This window comes from Mastigoproctus giganteus, chromosome 10, assembly GCF_048544385.1.
Source record: "Mastigoproctus giganteus isolate SK-2022 chromosome 10, ASM4854438v1, whole genome shotgun sequence".
In the NCBI taxonomy this organism is placed as follows: Eukaryota; Metazoa; Arthropoda; class Arachnida; order Uropygi; family Thelyphonidae; genus Mastigoproctus; species Mastigoproctus giganteus.
Genome location: NC_143584.1, coordinates 184,749,649 through 184,771,131, shown reverse-complemented (window position 1 = coordinate 184,771,131; position 21,483 = coordinate 184,749,649). Strand labels below are relative to the sequence as shown.

At 35.2% G+C, this 21,483-nt stretch overlaps 1 protein-coding gene across 1 annotated transcript in view; it reads right to left on the bottom strand.

Annotated features, from left to right (window-relative positions):
- Positions 1-21,483, bottom strand: part of LOC150079621 (uncharacterized) — a 55,106-nt gene that overhangs the window by 13,139 nt on the left and 20,484 nt on the right. Inside the window, exons 4-5 of the mRNA XM_090383141.1 lie at positions 13,082-13,189; positions 10,843-10,920 (exon numbers count right to left, since the gene is read on the bottom strand). Of these exons, the coding sequence (XP_090239267.1) occupies positions 10,843-10,920; positions 13,082-13,189 (186 nt within the window). The remainder of the gene's footprint in view (positions 1-10,842; positions 10,921-13,081; positions 13,190-21,483) is intronic.

The window sequence follows — 21,483 nt, the reverse complement described above, 5'->3', positions numbered from 1 at the left end:
TAAAAAGGCTATGAAGCAACTTTTAGACTTGAGAAAAGTGTCATGCAAAATGTGAAAACACTAATTAAATAAAATTTCACCATATGAATATATTGTAAAAGGTCAGGCCAGAATTATATATATTTTAAACATGCAGAGAGAGAGAGAGACCAAGAAAATAAAAATCATATAACAAGTGCATTCCATCGTGAAAAATCATGCAGTGCAAAAGTGCATTACATGAGGGGTTAGTGTAGTATCATCTAAATTATCATTATGCAGCACACTGTGCATAGAACATTAAAAGTTCAGTAATATCTCAAAAAAGTGCAAAGGGAAAAAATGGGAAAACATGGGTAAGTAAAGTTCAGTAGTGGCAACAAGCAAACACAAGTTTTGTAGAGAAAACAGAATTATACATGGAAGCATCAAGTAAGCCAAGGCCTCAGCTATACCCAAGATGCATAATGCAGCCATCAGAACAAAGGAAACAAACCTGTGTTTAGACTTTATCCCTCAACTGTAAAGATGCCAGTGCATCATCCACTAGCAGCAGCAACACACAATTTTCCAGTTGTAGCCAAACTACCTGCCTGTATATAGAGATAGACAAATATACATGTACATTAAAAATTAAAAAAATTAAAAATTAGATGCTAAAATACTATCAGACATACTGCAGTAAAAGAATTCTAAGGGATCACTGCTTCTGAATTTATTTAATAGCAATATAAAGTTTGCAATTATCAATTCAGTCTGTAAACTGACAGCTATTATCAATGAAATCCATACGTGATTTGCAAAAATTTTGAAATATTAGTGCTGAAAATAGTCTTATACAATTTTTTTTTAAAAAGTAATTTATTTTAAAGAGTTGGATAAAAATTAGCTTTACCAGAAGTTATTAGATGTAATTTTTAAAATTTTGTTACATACTCCAAGTTTCAGAGAACACAGGTCTTCTTTCAGAAGGCTCCATCCAGAGCCAAAAGATACCAAGAATGGTAAGAAAAAGGTGTGAAAAAAATTTCTCTCCATTTGGAGAAGTGAGCAGATTAACCCATCTCTGAAAATTAAAGTATGCTAATAATTACAATGGCCTGGTAACTCTGCTTTCAGAAAAGATTTATTTTCTACTAATGCTGTTAAAAAAAAAAAAAAAAAAAAAAACACTTTCAAAAATGAAGTTTTCACTTATACATTTATTTTAATTTCAAAATTACTGGCTAAGTTCTTTAACTTGACAGGTAAACTCAAATAATTAAAATGTAGGCCTTACTCCAATATATGGTAATCCAAAGTTTTTGCATAAAAGCATTACAATGAAGGAATAATCCCTAAAATAGTTCTGGAAATGGTACTCAGTGAGAATAAACAGAATATACTTCTCTTTATGGGGAAGATCTATTTATTCCATGGTTAGCAATAGGGACAACTCGTGATTTAATTCACAATACAAGATGTATTAGTACTGGCAAAGTGATATATGGAAGCAAGATTATACAGTATCGAAAAAAGAAAAAAAAAACTGCCCACTTCATTTGTCCATCTCTTCTGTTGTTGTTATTTGGTTTTTAGGAGCATTAGCAACTAAGGCCATATTGCTCCGGGATATGCGGTGGTCATTCCCTGACCTTTCCGCGTCCTTCGTATTTGGTGGTGACGGGCTCGAACCCCGGTCTAATCAAGAAGCGTGTGCTACGCACTGCTGCTCCTTCCCACCTGGCTACGGAGGCGCCTCCCATCTCTTCTAATAACTTGTCTAATCCTTTAAATTTATTCAAACTAACTACTTCCACAACATCAGATGGAAGTTTGTTCCAACAATCAGTTACTCTCTTGGTTGAAAGCAAATTTTTGCATGTCTATCATGCAAGCATCTTTTACAATTTAAATTTATACACCCTTATGCATATCGAGAAAGAGTACGCTAGATTAACATCTAGCTTACTCTAAACTCTTAAACTTATACTTACTCTTAAACGTATTGAGTAAGCTAGATGTTAATCTAGCTTACTCAATACGTTTAAAACATTAAACACCCTTCTGTGGTCTGTTGCTCTTTTCTGCACTTGTTGCAACAGATCCTAAAATGAGGCTTCCAAACCTCAAAAGGAAAAGTATTTTCTGAAACTCAAGATGTTGCATGACCACTGCCTTATACAATGGGATGATTCATCTCTTTGTCCCTGCAGGCAAATTTCCTGTATATCAAGAAAACCCCATGAGCTGTCCTAGCAACCTGTATGCACTGCTTTGAGTACTTTATATCACACTGTACAATTTTATTCTCTACTGCCTTCAGCACATTACAACCCAGTTGGCATATTATTCTGGATTATTGCTACCCAACTATGATACCTTACGTTTATCAGTGTTAAATCTCAATTGCCAATTTTCGGCTCATCTGCCTAACTTATGCAGGTCTTGTTGGAGTAACATATCATGATTACTGTCATTAACCACTCTACTAGCCTGTATCATCAACAAACTAAGAAATTATACTTGATATGCTTTCATCGTGTTATTGATATATTAAATACTGAAAACAGAGAGGCCCAACAGTGAACCCAGAGGAACTCCACTAATTAGGAACAAGTTACTGATGTGGATAAAGGGATGGTTGAGTGGCTATTAAAACCACTATCTCCAGCCACTCAACCATCCCTTTATCCATAGCAGTAATTTAACCACAATGCCACACTGCTACAATTTGTACAGCAGGCTTTTGTGTAGAAAAGTATCGAAAACTTTATTGAAATCTAAGTATATGATGTCAAAATTATTTTTTGCATTCAGTTTATGATTACTTCATAGTTGTAAGTCAGATTGATCAGACAAGATCTCCCTCTTAACAAATGCATACTGTGATGCCATATAATTTTCCTCTATGAATTGGGGGGGGGAGAGATTTGTGCATCTCCAGTCTGTCCCTGAATTCAAGAATGCTCTCATTATTATGACTAAATACTTCCTTACTCCTGCTTCTTTTAATATAATTGGATAGATTCTATTAGCCCAGGTGCCTTATTTACTTAGCTTCAACAATTTCTCATTTCCCTTCCATAGTCCTCTCAGTTACCATAAAATCATTTAGCTTCCAGTTAGGATTAGTTGTACTTCTTTTATTTATTTATTTTTTTTTGGTATCCTTGTCCTTTAAAACTTCTTCACATATAAATGTAGATGCAAAATCCAGTTCGTCAGTTTCCTGTATACAATCATCAACAATATGCCATTTGTATCCAGTGTACCAAATGGTTCATCCCTTTCTTTCCAATGTTACAACTTTCTGCCAATTTTTGTCTTTTACAAAGCTGGAGATTTTGTAGTTGTAGGTATGAGGAAAATGGAGGCTTTTAAATTTCACTGATAAAATACACATTTTATATTAAAAGACAGCCATGGGATTGTTTACCAGTACCGTATGTTTTTAAACATTAACTTAACTAACATTTTTCTCTCTGTAGATATGACAAATTAATGGCAACCCACCATACTACAGCAGTATTCTGATCCACCTAACACTACCTCATTAGCATCAGCAAATATTTTTGTACCTCTTATGGCCAAGTATATCCCATTCCTGTACAAACAGTCCTTTCTATTAACAAGTACAGACCATGCTGAGAATGAGCTTTGCATGATCTCTCCATGGCCAAATTGATTGACAAGGTTCTCATCATATATTCCCTCTTATCATGCTTAGGAAAAATTCCAGGCATTTTCAGATTTAGCATTAACTTGCAGCTTTTTATTGACATTACTTCACATGTGAAAAATAAATCCTCTGATTGCCTACATTTAATACAATTATTACTCAAGTCTACAAGAATAGCCATGCTTTTAAAAAGCAACTGTTCTACATCAACTTTTTCCCCTGGTAGAACCCTGGCCCTATTCCATGTATTTCCCCATGTATAAGACGCACCTTTTTTCGAAAAATTTGGAGTCTAAAAACTGGGTGCGTCTTATACAGTGGTTGTAGATTTTTTTTTCTTGCATTTCCCACTTTTTCGTGCTTGTTGTCCTTGCGCTCATTGTTTCACACTTGTTACCAGTATATTAGGTTACGTTTTGCCACGTTCTGCCCAGAAATGGCTCAGAAAAGATTTTCGTACAGTGCTGAATTCAAGTTAAAAGTGATCCAGTTTGCAAAAGTGAATGGAAATTGTGCTGCTGAACGTAAGTTTGGTCCTCCTCCAACTGAGAAAACAATCCGAGACTGGCTACGGAAAGAAGAAACCCTACTGAAAACGCCATGGCAGAAGAAGGCCATTAGAGGCAAGTCAGCAAAATGGCCTGATTTAGAGGGAATTGAAGATATGGATTGAGGAGCAAAGGGTAATTGGAATTCCTGTGTCCACAAAGATGGTTCAGCATGAGGCAAGAAGAATTGCTGATGAAAAAGAAGTTACTGATTTCAAAGGAGGACACAATTGGTGCTTCAGGTTCATGAAACGGAATGGACTAAGCACCATACTTGCCCAAAAGATGCCTGAAAGCTATGAGCAGAAGGTCCTTGAATTTCATTGTTTTGTCATTCAATGTCGGAAGACACATCAGTTTGTGTTGGGACAGATTGCAAATACGGACAAAGTCCCCTTTCAATTTGATGTCCCAAGTAACAGAACTGTTGATAAGAAGGGGGTGAAAACTGTAACTGTGAAGACAAGTGGACATGAAAAGAGCCATTATACAGTTGTTCTAGCTTGTTGTGCCGACAGAACCAAGCTGCCTCTTATGCTGATTTTCAAACGCAAAACAATGCCAAAAGAAGACATTCTTCGAGGAGTGATTGTCCACGTTCACGACAAGGGTTGGATGGATCAGGATGGGATGAAGATCTGGTTTGAGAAAGTTTGGAGCAGGAGACCAGGTGGGCTCTTATGCAAACCTGCTCTATTGGTGCTTGATCAGTTCAGGGCACACATAACAAAAAATACAAAGAAGATTGCTGCAGAGCAAAAAACAAAACTTGCCATCATACCCGGAGGCTTGATATCCCAGCTCCAAACACTTGATGTCAGCATTAACAAACCCTTCAAAGCTGCCATGAGAGACGAATAGAACCAATGGATGAAGTCTTCTGGGGACAAATTGACACCAGCAGGAAGAGTGAAGAAACCAAATATAGGAGAAGTTTGTACCTGGGTGAAAAGATCCTGGGATAATATCAAAATTGAGATCATTGTCAAGTATTTTTAAGAAGTGTGGCATTTCAAATGCCATAGATGGAACTGAGGACGAGGCAATATATGAAGACAGTGATTCATCATTAGACACAGATGAGGAGTTGTATGAATTTTATGATGAATAAAACTTGAGTTCAATAACTTTATGTAATACATTTTTTTTCAAATTTCGAGCCCCAAAATTAAGGTGCGTCTTATACATGGGAGCGTCTTATACATGGGGAAATATGGTAATTTTAATTAATTTTAATAATGAAAAACCTTAGAAATTTATTTAACTTAGTCTATTAACATGTTGCATTGATGCTATTGCTGTTGTATACAATTAGTCATTATACACACATGAAATCATATTAAGTATAATTTTTAGATTAATGCATATTATGGCAATTATGTGACCAGATTAATTGTTCAGTTACATTAATGTAACCGAAAAGATTATATAATAATGGCAATAAAGATTAAGGGTAATTACTTTTAACCTTTCAGATGTTGTTCTTGTAGCTAATAGCAAAACAAGGGTATGAACAACAGGATTTATATATTTGAATTAATTTTAATAATATAGTATTTTAAAAAAATATTTAACTGAGTCTACTAATATGTGGCAGTAATACTACAGCTGTAATATACAATTAGTCATTATACACACATGAAATTTGATATTAAGTACAATTTTTAGATTAATACATATAGGAATTATGTGAGATCGGATGAATTGTTCAGCTGCATTACAACAGCAATAGCATTAATGCCACATATTAACAGATTAAGTTAAATAATTTTCTAAAGTACTGTATTATTAAAATTAATTCAAATGTATAAATCCTGCTATTTATACCCTTGTCATGCTATTATCTACAGGAACAACAACATTTGAAAGGTTAAAGTAATTACCCTTAATCTTTATTGCCATTATTCAGCAATCCTTTCAGTTGCATTAAATGTAACTTGAACATCTGATCTTGCATTATTCCCATAATATGCATTAATCTAAAAACTACACTTAATATCCAATGTAATATATCCATAAAAAGCCCCCAATCATGCACCCATAACCAGAATTGTATTATGTCTGAAGAAGAGAATGTTCACAGGCTGATTTGCATGTTATGCAGGCTGAAAAACCCAAAATAACTCACAGGGAGGAATCCTACACCCACCTCCCTGAGATAAACCAAATATGGCCTCTACAGACTTGAGAAATTCCTCCAGTCATCAATGGGAATCAAACCCAGGCCTCTCCAAATGAGTGGGAGATAGCAATGTATCATGCTGATTAGACTGCCATGGAAGTCTAGTCAGCATGATATGGAATGTTTATTCATTTTTCATAGCATATTTCCTGTTTCCCAGGTAATACAATCACCATAGCAACTTTCTGTGATACCAGTGCTTTACACCTTTAGATGCAGAGTTTGAGAATATTAAACTTCATTTAATCTTCTCATACTCTTTGCGCATAAAGCACACAATGGCAAACTCCTATGGCTCTATATCCCACAAATATGCCATGAGTAGTCTGTCACAAGAGTACAAATGTTATTTAACTCCACACTCCCCTGAGCCAAAGCATTCTCACTGCTCTGAGATCTTTGCTTTGCTGCTCTAGTGTGAGGCTTTTTTTTTTTTTTTTTTTTTTGTTAGTTGTTGGCACATTTGCTTCTGTGGCCATAATGCACCTCCCAAGGTTTTTGCACTACTCTGATTCAAACACAAGACAGGATTCGAACCTGCAACCTTTGGGTTGCCAGGCAGGCACTTTACCCACCTGGCTAGCCTGGTCGGCATCTGAGGCATGATTTTAATTAAATTTAAAAACTACAGCACTAAACCATCACCATAATTCTGAGAGATATTTTTGTACTAAAATAACACATCTCTATCCCTAGTTACTACAGCAATAGGTTTATGCTATAATACTTAGAATTGTGTTAGATATTAAATTTATAATTTACAGACTTTATAAAAACACAGTATAATTCACCTATAGAATTATACAAAAGAATATTAAAAGAGTTCTTATGGTGTGCTTATATTTATACGATAAAAACAATGGCAGAAAATCATCTACTTGGGACTGTCTTTTTAGCATTAATTCCAACATTCAAGTAAAAAAAACTTTCATCTATTATTAATATAAGTTATTATTTGCATTTAACTTAAATCAGTTAAATGCAAATAGTAACTTCACTACTACAATTTTAACCAAAATATATCAAATTCAATTAATTTTAAGCAATAAAGGTGTCTACTCAGTCTTAATTGTAATTTGTTCCCTCATAGTAGCTAGTGCATGCTCAACCAAAAGCTATTTTACAGTTAATGAAAAAAATAATACATTTGTTGAACTTATACAACAGCTACAACTTCTTATAGCTTGAAGCTCTGTAGTGCTCAAATATTAAACTGTTAAGTTATTATCTTACTCCTATTAATAGGATTCTTATGTGCTGCTAATAAAATCCACATTTTCAACATAGATAGTTAATAAGATTGCTTGTGTCTAGTACATGCGTCTCATTTTGGGTTCCTTGCTACCTTCAGTCCTGCTTTTCAAGCTCTAGGCCAAACTAGTGTGAAAGTACATAAACTGACCCTTGTAAATAAAGGCAAAATTGTCCAAGTTATTCAATATTTCCATTTAATTGCAGTGTTGCTATATTCTTGTATTTTTTGCTAAAACAGCAAGGATATGAGGCATTGACACATTAAGTCTGTAAATTGTGTATTCTATGATCAGTTTACTGGATGAAAAACCCAATTGTCTGGGAAAGGGATGCAACCATTGCACAACTAACTTAGCCATATAAAAAAAAACAACCCATAAAAATTCATCCTGTCTTCATAGGATTCAAACCAAGACCTTCACAGAGTGTCTAGAAGAACAGCAATCGTATCCACTAGGCCAAAGGTGTATATAATTGCTATGATTAAAAAGACCCTCGAAGCAAGTGAGATATATCATGATAATACTTGAAAAACATTTCCTGCCTATTAAGCTATAAAATGAAATCTAGCTAAAAGCAATTTAAATATATAAATTCATGGATGATAGTGGAAAGATTCCATTTTTTTTTTTTTTTATTATTATCTATTTGTCACTTATTGAAATATTTCTGAATAACATATTTTTCCAAAATAAGTATGGTGGCTGTGGTTCTAGGGTGACACATTGGGGAATTGAGTCTATACAATGAGTCTGTATGCTGCCACAAAAAATGCATAGACCAGTGTTAACTGCTCTGCTGGTCTACTCACTGAAACAAAAATGGTTAGGGTGAAATTGTAAACTCCTCTGGTTGTGGTGGCCACACAAGAGAAAAATTTTTTGTTCCTTTTTTTTTTATTTAAAAGAGTATTACCTTGTTGACAAATGTACTGCCACTACCTTAACAGTAACAAAACACACTTTACCTTAACCATTACAAAAGATCTTATCTCTCATAAAACTACTTCTTTTTCTCTATGTTGAGATGAGTATAGTATCTATACTCATCTGAGTATAGTATCTATACTCATCTCAAATGTTGAGATGAATATAGTATAGTTGAGATGAGTATCTACAGTATACCCACTCTCTAATAAACAACTGACAGAACGGTGACACCATTCTAAATAAATAGCAATATATGCTGTTTATTAAATATTTTAATTAGTGACAAATCATCACTAATCAAAGGTTGGCTACTTATGAAAGAACTAATATTAAATAATAATCTTTATTTCCAATGATAAAATATAAATTACACAGTTATTAATCCCAAGAACAGCTTCAAGTGGTATTTTATAAATGAGTCAAAAAAAAAAAAAACTAAGACAAGTCTTACATTTCTTGTCTCTAAATATGTTCAGTTGCTTGCTGATTTCTTTACAATATTCCAAATCATGAGCCCACAGAACAAAATGAATGGGAAATTATGTTTAACATTGAGCAGGAAATGTGATGATCAAATATACTTTCTCTATTCAGGCTTAAAATTAATAATGGACTGCTCCTTAAAAATATCCTGGTATCAATCAACGTCATAGTTTTTATAATCATACCAATGCATTCATAGATTTCAAAAGTCTTTAATTTTAATATATTCATTCTTTAATAATGGAATATGATTAAGCTTATCTAATAACTTAGCCCTAACAAATTTATGTTACAAACCAAACTTGTTGATCCATTTTATAATCACCAAAACTAAAATAAAAGTAACTTTTTTTTCTGGCTTGGACAGTAAAAAAGTGCAATAATTTCTATATTCTGCATTGATTTACAAAAAGTAAAGTATGCTGAGAATATTTTTTTTAATTATTAAAATTTAGAAGTTGAACTCTTTGCTGTCTTATTAACAGCAATTTGAGAATTTTACCAAACAAACTTTTTCATTTTGATTCCACAAGGATAACTGTATATTGGATTGAAACCAGTACAGCTCATGGAGTTTTGTCAATGATATACAGGAACTTCACTAGAAGAGATAAGGAGGTGATTTTCCTGTTGTATAAGATAATGGTTAGGCCACATCTTGAGTACTGCATATAGATCTAGAGGCTTCATTTTTTGAAGGATGTAGGTCTGCTGGAATGGGGGCAGAGAAGAACAATGAGATTGAAGGGAATGAAAGAGTTGTCTTACCAGGAAAGGCTTCAGTTTTGCAAATTGCAGTGTCTGTAGGCTAAGATCTTGCAAAGAGTTCTGACTAGGTGTTTAAGGCCTTGAATGGATTGAGTAAGTTCACAGTGCTGATGGAATCCTTCCTTTTGCTCAGACTACACACATGAGGGTTGAAATTCAAATTGAGAAAGGATAGTTGCAGGTTGGGTGTGTTTAAAAAATTTGCCTTCAGCCAGAGGTTGATTGTTGAAACAAACTCCCATCCGAAGTTGTACAGATGAGTACTTTGAATAAATTCAAAGAGAAAAACTAGATTAAAAAAAAAAAGCCAATGCTTCCCATTTCACAGATGGGAGGTTAGCTTTTTTTTTTTTTTCTTTTTGCTAATGCTGTATAAACTTGCTTTCTTACATTATTTGCCACCACTACTACTATTACTACAAGCAATGCAATATCATACATATGCATACGATATGATCATAAGTGTTTGGAGGTCCCTCCTATGCTTAACCCTTACTTTTGGAAGCACATCACCCTTAAATTGAAAGTACAAATTTGGTGCTATGGTTAGAGGTTATAATAATCATGCCTTTTGATAACCACAGTAAAAGAATGAGTAGTTTTTATAGCCCATTGGCAGTCACATGAAACAGCGCATAAGCAACATGTTTTCATCCTATCCAAAGGACGTCTTGAAATTTTAGGAGAAATTGTGACAAAATATGAAAATTATTGAGTTACTCCAGAGTGAAGAGAATGAGTTTTCAATAAAGTAAGAGTAAAAGAGAAAAGAAAAAAGAAAAGTGGAAGTCAAAATGAATCACAAAGCATATGTTTTAGACATATGTTTTTTGTATTACCTGCCCTATATGCATATAGGGCAGGTAATACAAAATTTGAAATTAAGATTTTTTTAATAAGATTTTAAATTCACAAATAGTGCACAAGTTTTAAAATAATAAAATTCTAACCTTTTATTGTAGTCAGTGTTCATGAAGGAGGAGAAATACTACATATAACTAAGTAATATTTTAAATATTATCAACATTTAAAACCTACTTTTAATTTTGTCTGTAATGAAAGTTCAACTTTTTCTCTCCTCTTTTTTGCAACTTCTAATTGTTTCTTTAAATTCACCTTATAAAAAGAAAACATTAATAATTTTCTTTCTAATATTTACATATGTCAAGTTCAACAGACTAGGAGTCCAGCAGCTTTTAACACACCCACATGCTACACAATAAGAAATATTGATCCAGATGTGTAATATATACTGTGCAAACAAATGTTAAATATATTATATAAAGTAAATAACAAAAATCAGAAGAAACACAGTACTAATAACAAGTATGAAATTCAATTTTTTTTACATAAATTATATATTTTTAATGGCTTCAACATAAAAAAAAAATAAAATAAACAAAACTCTGTGTTTATCTTCACAGCTTAAGATATGCCTGCTCATCATAATACCATGAATAAATTATACACTCCAGAAGTACACTCCAGAAGGTACTTGGGTTAAGTGTCTCCTATTTTAAATGAGGAGACACTTAACCCAAGTGTTGATAACAAAATTTGCATCAATAACACAAGCTTTTTTTGCTTTAGGCAACAATCCCATTAACAGTGACGAGAGATGGAGGTATACTAACAACCTAATGTATACTACATATGCTAAGTATGAATATATATTACTGTATTTAAAAAATGGTTATTAATATACTTGCATGTATAGTTTAATATTTTTTGTGGTCTGTGTTATCCTCCAATTTCACCAAGATACATACAAGAAAACATTTTCATGTATATGTTGTCAGGTGTCAAAACTACACAGGTGGTAGAAGTGCAAAGGTGTGAGGAATGTTTTAGTGACACATTTTAGGTTCTCTGATACCAGTGGATAAATGCCACAGCCTACATGAAAACTGTTGCCAACCATAATGAATCTCTTTGTACTTCTATTTTAGAGAAATACATATTCATTATGGAGCATTTAAACAAGTTATAGTAGTTGCATCATAATCTGAGAGATAATGGCTTTGAAAAAGTTTATTTTCATTCAAATTTTGCCTGTTGCATAAAATATGAAGTCAAATCATTCAGTTATAATGCTGTCCAATTATAAAGATATAAATATAAAAATTATGATTAATGGCCATATGCTAATGATATGTCTCTCTGACTGGAAAACATTCTATAAATGTGGTTTGCTAAAAAGCTAAGCTTTATATTAGTTGGAACTTCCCTTGGTTTATGTCAGCAAGCAATTATATTATTAAAATTTTAAAATATTGTACAGCTGCACAAGCTTAATAAGTGTTGGATTGTTAACATAGAATGCAAATCATAATAGTCACCTTTGAAAGAGAAAATAAGCCTAATGTGAAATAATAAAAACTTAAACAAGTTATACAAAAAAAAAATGTGAACGGCAAAGAATGTTGAAATTAACCATTAAAAATAAAAAGATGACCAGAACTGTAAAAAGTAGACACATTTTACTTAAATTGCTATAATATTATATAAAAATCTACTAACAAAACTGTAACAGGAAAAGAATGTTGAAATTAACATATGAAAGAAAATGATGTAACAAAAACTAGACTTAAGGTAGCATACAACAGCAACAACCGGTGAAATACCACCACTTTGCTTATTGGAGGCTTGAAGTGGTGAAACCCATGTTTAGTCTCTAGAGCAGAGTTTCTGGCATCCCCCTCCCCCCATACGTCTCCTTCAACCCATGCTTTTTTTAACCCAAGCACGGTACTAAGTACTATAGGTTCTAATACCTCTCGTGTTTGGGGTTCACATAAAAAAAAAAAAAAAAAAATTCAGGGAGTGCTAAGTAATGAGTGCTGTGAGAATGAAATTTTATAGTCAGATTAACCCACTTAATTGAATGTTGAACTGAAAAGGAAGGTGGGAGATGAAACTATGTAGTGGTGCCTGAGTGGTCTAATGATTGTATATATAATTCAAAATCTATAAGTGTGGATATATGGAAAAGAAGAAAAATGTTAAAAGGTGAAAAAAAAGAGCAGGTTAGCTATCTGAGGTAATACATGACCCAAAATAAAATCTAAACAGAAACATAAAACTAAAACATATGATCACGAAGCCAAATGTGCTGCAAGAAATTGACTAAAACTTACTTGGTGCAAATTTCATTTATATTAAAATAATCACAAATATTCAAAACATAATTAAAAAATAATGTCATCATATTTTTCTTATGTTATTTATCAGCAACATAATATCTATTGAGGTACTCATTACATCGAATAAAGATTACTTTTAGTTCATCCATCTGCATATTTTCATCTTCAGCATACTGAAATGAGGTAGTTTCATTGTACAGTTCCTCATCCTCAAGCTTTTCTACTGAAGCTATATCCATATACTGTAATACAATGAATTATAATTAGTTATGATTATTCAAATATTTATTAGTTTATGGTAAATTTAATAGTGATATTCATTTTTATGTGAAGTATGATATCAAATAAATAAATAAATAAATAAATAAATAAAGAGAGTACTGTTTTGCTCCCCTTCTGTTAAATTCAGAGTTCAGTATCGTGGAATGCTTTTACCACCCACCAAATTTCACAGTTATATTAGTCAAAGCAAGGATGGGTATTCTAGCAAAAGTCATTCAAAACTCTTATTATGTCAACATCAACATTATGAGCAACACAAAAGAGGCCTATGATAATCTCTTGATTCACTAATATTCAATCTTATGAACAAGAATGTTTTACCATAAATTCAATTTCTGAACTCAAAGTTCAATCTTAAGAGTTTAAGTTAACTGTTTTTTAAAGTATATATTGATCGGGTCACTCAGTTTTGACTGTTTTTAAATAAATACATATTCTTTATTTAAGATTTAAAAAATTGTTTCATTACTTCATCAACATTATTTCACAATATTTTTTGAAGTATTTTTCAAGTAATAATATAAAAGTGCCATCTATAATGTCACCAAGAACAATCAACACAATATACAACAAGAAGCCTGAAGTTTGGCTGCTCTGTTTCGAACCCCCTTCCCAGTGTTCTACCACTCCATGCTACAAAATAGAGCAGAAAGTGTAAAGCCATTTACTTTTTCCAAAATATAAAACTAAACCAGTCTTTCCAAAATCAAGAGTACAAAATGAGTAATGCATGTGGAGACTGGGACGCACACTGTGGGCCTATATTCAAGCCCACTGTTAACTGTTGCACTGGTATATCAGCCATAATAATGCAGCTATGAACAATAAAGTTGTGAACTCTTGTGGTCCTTTGGAGCCATACCACAAAATAAAAAGAAATTTATTAATACTATTTATTAGCAAAAAACCTGAAACTGTGCTGCCTCATCAAAAAGCCTAAAATCCAGGATGTCTTTTTACTCTACAATACAGCACAAAATTTGAAACCAATCAGATCCCTGTTGGATATACCTTGTTTATATTGAGTATACATAAAATTTCATCACTTCATAAAACATTTTCTCCCCACCCTACCTCACAAGCCTTTACTACCTCTGCATCAATGCTCCACGAATAGTCAACATAATGGATAAACTTATTGACAAAAAAAAAGAACTAGACCTAAAACCTTCCTAGTTCATTTCATATATATACAATCTTCTCAGTTCTAAGCTTAGTGATGTCTATTTCCAATTACAGTTGGTCCTTGAGGATGTCACAGACATTCTCTCAGATATGCCAGACAAGCTGTACTTGCTACCTGGGAGTCTAAAACGCTGGTGGAACTGATATTCGGGTGACACTCAAGTGGACCCAATTTCAGCGAAGTCTGGACGGTCTGTGACAGCCAAATCCTCTGCTTGCAACTTCATGATGGTGGGACTGTTAGTAATTGTGGGTATAACCTCCATGCACAAGAACATGGTGGGTGACCACCCAGGTGTGAACCAACGTAAGAAGGGGTCGAAGTGTGCCGCCCACACTACATGGAGGAATGCCGCCCCTCTGTGTTACCAGGCAGTACTAGGTGGTAGATGACTCTCATCAACTAGTGCAATACTACCACTTTGCTTATTGGAGGCTTGAAGTGGTGGAACCCATGTTTAGTCTACAGAACTAAGTTCCGGTCAACCCTTCTCCATCTCTTCCATCATGCAGTATGATTGATGACTTTTGAGGTTATGATGAACATCGTGGCGAGATCCAATCTTCCTTACATTTCGAGGGTACAGCTCTAAAACGGTGTTCGCAGGCCGGCCGCTAGTTAGTACACTGGACCGAACATATTGGTAACTCTTTAGGAGGCTTCAGGATCAGCTAGTGTATAATCTTGCTACCTCTACTCTGCCAGATAGTGACTGGAGGGAGTCCAAGTAGTGTCTATGCAGGGGGCATTGTCAAGGGCACACTATGTCAAGGATCTGGGTATATTCTTACCATGTGTACGCCATATCCAAAAATTTCATTACTTCATACAGAATGTTCCACCCACTTTTTCTCACTATTGAATACACCATGAATTGTCAAACTAATAGAGTAAGCTTATCTGCAAAAAGACCTAAACCTCCCAAACACTTCCTAATTCATTTCACAAATATACTTGGTCTCAATTCTAATCTCAATGATGTCCATTTCCACTTGCAGTCTGCCAAACCCCATGTTCTTTTTCTGACAGAATCTCAGTTATCGGTTGATTCAACTACTGTTCATTTCAGTTGCCCAAATTATTCTCTGTATGATTCCTTTTGCCTCAAAGGTGGTACTTGTGCATATGTCCATTCTGATATTCCCTGTCGGAGACTTGGTTATTTGGAATCTCCTCTTTTCGATCTTCTCTGGCTTAAAATCTCTCTACCTCATTGTGTCAAATTCATCTGTTGTCTCTACTGTTCTCCCAACTCCACTAATCACTTGGAGCTCTTTGACTTCCTCTCTTTGCAACTTGACTTTCTCCGGTCCAAATTTCCTAACTGTGAAGTAATTTTCCTTGATGATTTTAATGTTCACGACTCCAGCTGGCTTCCGTTTTCTAGTCACACCGACCTAGCTGGTCGAGATGCTGAGGCTTTTGCAATTACTAATGACCTCACACAGGTTGTTTATTTACCTACAAGAATACCGGACAATCCTAACCACATAGCCAACACGCTTGATCTTTTTCTCACACACAACCCTTCTAAGTACACGGTCGAACTGAGAGGTCCTTTAGGCACATCAGATCATAACTTGGTGATTGTCTCTTCTGCAATGGAGCCTTTATCTCATGGCTATTCCCAACCTCGTATTGTTTGGCATTACAAGAATGCAAAATGGAATGACCTGCGTGATTTCTTTTCTTCTTTTCCTTGGTCGGATTACTGTTTCAAAACTTCTGATGTCAGCGTTTGCTCAGATCATGTCAGTGAGATTATTCTTGCAGGAATGGAATCATTTATCCCACACTCCACTTAAAAATCTCATCCTTTATCTAAACCTTGGTTTTCCAATAAATGTGCTAAGGCTGTTCAAGAGAAGAACGTTGCATATTGTAATTGGCTTGTTTCTAATTCTTTAGTTTCATTTTCTGCCTACACCAAAGCTCACAACAATTGTAAGGCAGTTATTAATCGGTCCAAACTAGATTTCAATTAGACTAAGAGTAGTAAACTTGCTTCTTGCCCTAATGGTAGCTGAGCATTCTGGTCTCTTGCCAAAGCTATTGGCCGCAACTTTTGCCCATCTCTGCTCCCACCTCTGTAAAAACCAGATGGTTCTGTTGTCACTTCAGCCAAGGATAAAGCTGACCTGCTAGCATCCCATTTTTCTTCCAACTCATGTATTAATGATCTTGGTAAAACACCTCCCACCATTCCCAACACGCTCCCATTCAATGCCTCCTGTGGTCTTCCGTCAAAAGGATGTCAGAAGGATTTTTACGTATCTTGATGCTAAGAAAGCTCCAGGTCCTGATGGTATTCCATCAGGACCTGGATCCTGAATCTTCACTTGTTCTCAAAACCTGTGCTCCTGAACTTACTCCTGTTCTTTCCTGCCTTTTTTCACTTTCCAAAGGTGTTTTCCCTTCTGCTTGGAAATTTGCTCATATCTAGCCAGTTCCTAAAAAGGGTGACAAATCCCTCCCATCCAATTATCGTCCCATTGCAATTACTTCTACTCTTTCTAAAGTAATGGAGAAATCAATTAACTGCCAACCCTTAAACTACCTAGAAACCTTCCGTCTGATCTACGATCGCCACTATGGATTCCGCCAGTGTCGATCCACTGGTGATATTCTGACTTATGTTACCCATTTATGGACTAATTCAATGGAAAAGTTCGGTGAAACTCAAGCAGTTGCTCTCGACATCTCAAAGGCTTTTGATCATCTTTGGCATAAAGGTCTTCTAAACAAGCTTCCATCTTATGGTTTGCCTACTGTTTTTTGTAATTGGTTATCCAGTTTTCTCTCCGATCGCTCACTGAGGGTGATGGATTGTTGTTGTTTGGTTTTTAGGAGCATTAGCAACTAAGGCCATATTGCTCCGGGAATATGCGGTGGTCATTCCCTTGACCTTTCCGCATCCTCCGTTTTTGGTGGTGACGGGCTCAAACCCCGGTCTAATCAAGAAGCGTGTGCTACGCACTGCTGCTCCTTCCCACCTGGCTACGGAGGCGCCAAGAGGGTGATGGAAGATGGCTCTCTGTCTTCTAACTTCTCCACTAATGCCGGTGTCCCCCAAGGTTCAGTTCTTTCCCCCACTCTTTTCCTCTTGTATATTAATGACCTTCTTCCATTGACTGGAAATCCCATCCATAGTTTTGCCGATGATAGCACATTGCATTCCACTTTCCATTTTGAGAAACCTTGCCCTGCTCAATTAGCTTCAACTTTTCGAAAAATCTGCTACCAATTCCTTAAATGCCGATCACCAGGTAATTCTCCAGTGGGGCAAAGACAACCTAGTTGATTCCAGTCCTTCTAAAACTCAGTCTTGTCTTATATCTCGCAAAAAGGATTCTTCTGCTCCTATGCTTAGCTTTGGTGACACTCCGATTTCTAGGCAAAATGATATATCTCTTTTGGGGATTACCCTGACTTCTTGTCTCTCTTGGCACAAGCACATTACAAATATTGCTTCCTCTGCATCTAAAAAACTTGGTTTTCTCTTTCGCTCTCAGCATTACTTTTCTTCCAAACAGCTGTTCACTTTGTAAAAATTGCAAATCCACCCTACCACGGAATATTGTTCCCACATCTTGGGTGATGCCCCCAAAACCTCTCTCAGGCTCGTGGATTCCATTCAGAAGAGGACAGTTAGATTAATTAATGACTCATCTCTAAGAGTCTCTCTACTCTCTGTCTCATAGATGTACTGTATCTGCTGCATGCCTTTTCTACAGATACTTCCATGGGCACTGTTCTTCTGAATTGGCTTCTATAATTCCTGCTCTCTCTCTCTTTCAAAACAGTCCAAACACATACTGTTACCACTCAATATCCTTTTACTGTCCAACTCTAAACTCACAGAACCAACTTTTCATCTTCCTTGTTTATTCATTCAACTGCCATTTTCTGGAACAACCTTCATTCTTACGTATTTCTGAAAATTACAGTCTACAGAAATTCAAGTCTAACGTCGACAAATATCTCCTTTCATCTTTTCAACCTCCAACCCATGAACAGTACTAAGTACTATAAGTTCTAATACCTCTCTTGTTTGGGTTTTTCATAAAAAAAAAAAAAAAATTCATTCCAAGACTTTGGAAGTTGAAATTTTCGCTATATAACTAAGCTATTTGTAAAATAATAAGAGGAGGTTACCTCAATATAGTTTGTAGAACACTTCTATCATACTATATTGTATGATACTCTCCAGAAATTAAAACGAAAAAATCAAAAAAAACTTACGTTAGAGTTAAAAATAATTAAAAACCAATTTAACACAATTAAAAATATTAAAAAAATCAAACAAAAATATTCAAAATTGATTTTAATTGTGTTAAATTGGTTTTTAATTATTTTTTTACTCTAGTGTAAGTTTTTCGATTTTTTCGTTTTAATTTCTGGAGAGTATCATACGGAAGTGTTCTACATACTATATTGAGGTAAACTCATTATTTCACAAATATTAATATCAACATTGAACGTATTGAGCATTACAACTCTAATTCATACTATATAACTAAGCTATTTATCTCTCTAAAAGGTCATTTTTATAATGGAAATTGTGCATATTGATTAAAACACAACACAACAAATCACTTCAACTAAAGGATGAAAAAATAAAAACATGCAGCCAACAAGTTTACAAACGCTGCTATTGGCTGAGAGGTCTCCAACTGTCTATTGCCTCCAACTGGACCACGTGATCCAGTTGGAGACAATAGACAATCGTAAGTCCATTGTAAAGTAAAATAAGTAGGCACTGGTTAATATAACCACTGGTTAGTAGAATCAGCCACTTTATAGAATCAAATTTCAAAAAACCGATTCAAATCATTAAAGTGCACTACACTTTCATCGTTATCACATGTTCAGTTGTAGGAATCAATTTAGAAAGCCTTTGCGATACTTTTCTAAAGCACATTTCTGGAAGGTCATAACCATAAAAACAATTTGCGGTTTCCTGTTTATTGGGTTTTTCTGTTAGTGCAATCTATTATAAATGGGTAGTAAACTCTATCTTATAGCATTTGCAATAATACTGATAGCTGGAATTGGGTGGCTTTTATGTTATTATGGTGAAATGTTTCCGCTTCCACGAAATCGTCAGACATATAAAAAACAAATTTTCAGAATCTTTTCTTCATTCCTATTTTTTAAGCCTCGTAAACTTAATAGAATTAAAATTAAATTGGCAAATGTGATCACAATAACCTGCACTCACCATATATCGTATAGTGAACAGCATTTTATTAAGGAGTGTCCATTGTAAAGTGATTTAATCGTACAGTGAACCAATTGTAAAGCGGGGGGGTCCACTGTATATTCAATAACATAAAATTCATAGCATAACTGGTGCATAGTGTTATTACTACATTAGGATATCGGTTTAGGTAGTATTTTTAATTGTACTGAATTTGAACCAAAATTGTGCCTCAGACCAGAGCAGCAAAGGAAAAGGCTCAAGGTAGTGGAGTGCTGTGGCTTGGGGAGAACTGAAGGGGGCAATTGTCCTCTGAATCACAGCCTTATGAAATGTGCTGATTGTTTGATGTTTACAGAGCTAAGGGGATGTAAACAGTGTGAGGATATTAGGTGTCAACTCAGCATTGTTATGGGCCTTTATGAGAGCTTGAAGAACAGGGTGGATGATTCAAAGAATTTAAATTGGGGGAATCATCAAGCTCTCAGCTGCCAACATCAATGCCAGAGCTTGAACTTGATCGTCAGGCAACACAGTGGCAACCCACATGGCAGAATGCACTGGTCTTACAGGAGTTGTTGTCGGTGATTCTATTGTTAAGGAAACAAGAAATTGTGCAAAAACAAATATTGTGCAAAAAGGATAATTGGAACAGGACCAAGATATGTCTCCCTGGGGCAAAAGTTGATGACTTTGTAGAGCAGATACCATCTTTTGAGTGGGAACAAAAGGTAATATTGTTGTACGTGTGGGCACTAATCATATTGAGGGTAGGTGATCTGCAGACTTTACTTAACAAGTGTAGGTCAATGTTGAAAAAAAAAAGTCGCAAATTAGGGTTAAATTTGAAAGTGTCTGTCTGCACTTCTGCCCAGACACAATAGGAGGGAGTATATGATGAGAGCCTTTTCAACCTATTCAGCTCTGGAGAGACTGTGCAAGGCTTGTGGGATAGAATTTTTCTCATCATGATCTGTGCTGTTAACAGGAGAGACTGCTTCTGTAGGGATGGGATACACTTAAAGAGAATGGGTGCAAGGATATTTGCTGATGCTATCGAGGCAGTGTTATGTGGATCAGAAAACTGCTAGTTGGGAGGAAGGGAGGATACATAGACTAATAGATCAACAATTGCCACAGGCAGAAGTGTAAATGATTCTTGCACTTCTACTGGAATGAGCAGCAGTTTGGAAAGCAAGGTGTCAGGGATTTCAAGGAATGCTGGGAATCACATCATGGAATAAGTAAATATATGAGCTGTGTTAGGTAACTGTGAGTAAGAACACGTGCACCAATGCTAGAAGTATAGTAAATAAATTTTATGAATTTGAAGTGTTGGTCAAGACATCAAATGCAAACATTGTTGGGATATCACAGACATGGTGTCACACAGATATAAATAATGCAGTTTGAATATGGGGAGTACAATGTGTACAGAAAGAACAGACAGGACAGGAATGGAGAGGGGGTTATGCTGTTAGTTAAGAAACACAAAATCTAAGGTAGTGTATCGAGTTGACAATGGTGGCCAGTGCAATGTTGAATCAGTTTGATGTGACATAAGCAGAGGGGGAAATAAAATGAGGAGTGTGTTATAGGCCTAATGACTGAGTTGTTGTTGTTGTTATTTAGGAGCATTAGCAACTAAGGCCATATTGCTCCGGGATATGCAGTGGTCATTCCCTGACCTTTCTGCATCCTCTGTATTTGGTGGTGACGGGCTCGAACTCCAGTCTAATCAAGAAGTGTGTGATATGCACTGCTGCTCCTTCCCACCTGGCTACGGAGGCGCCTGACTCTGAGTACACAGAAATAAGAGTGAACCAGTAAATCAGAATGTCTTATAATGGGAGATTTTAGCTTCCAGA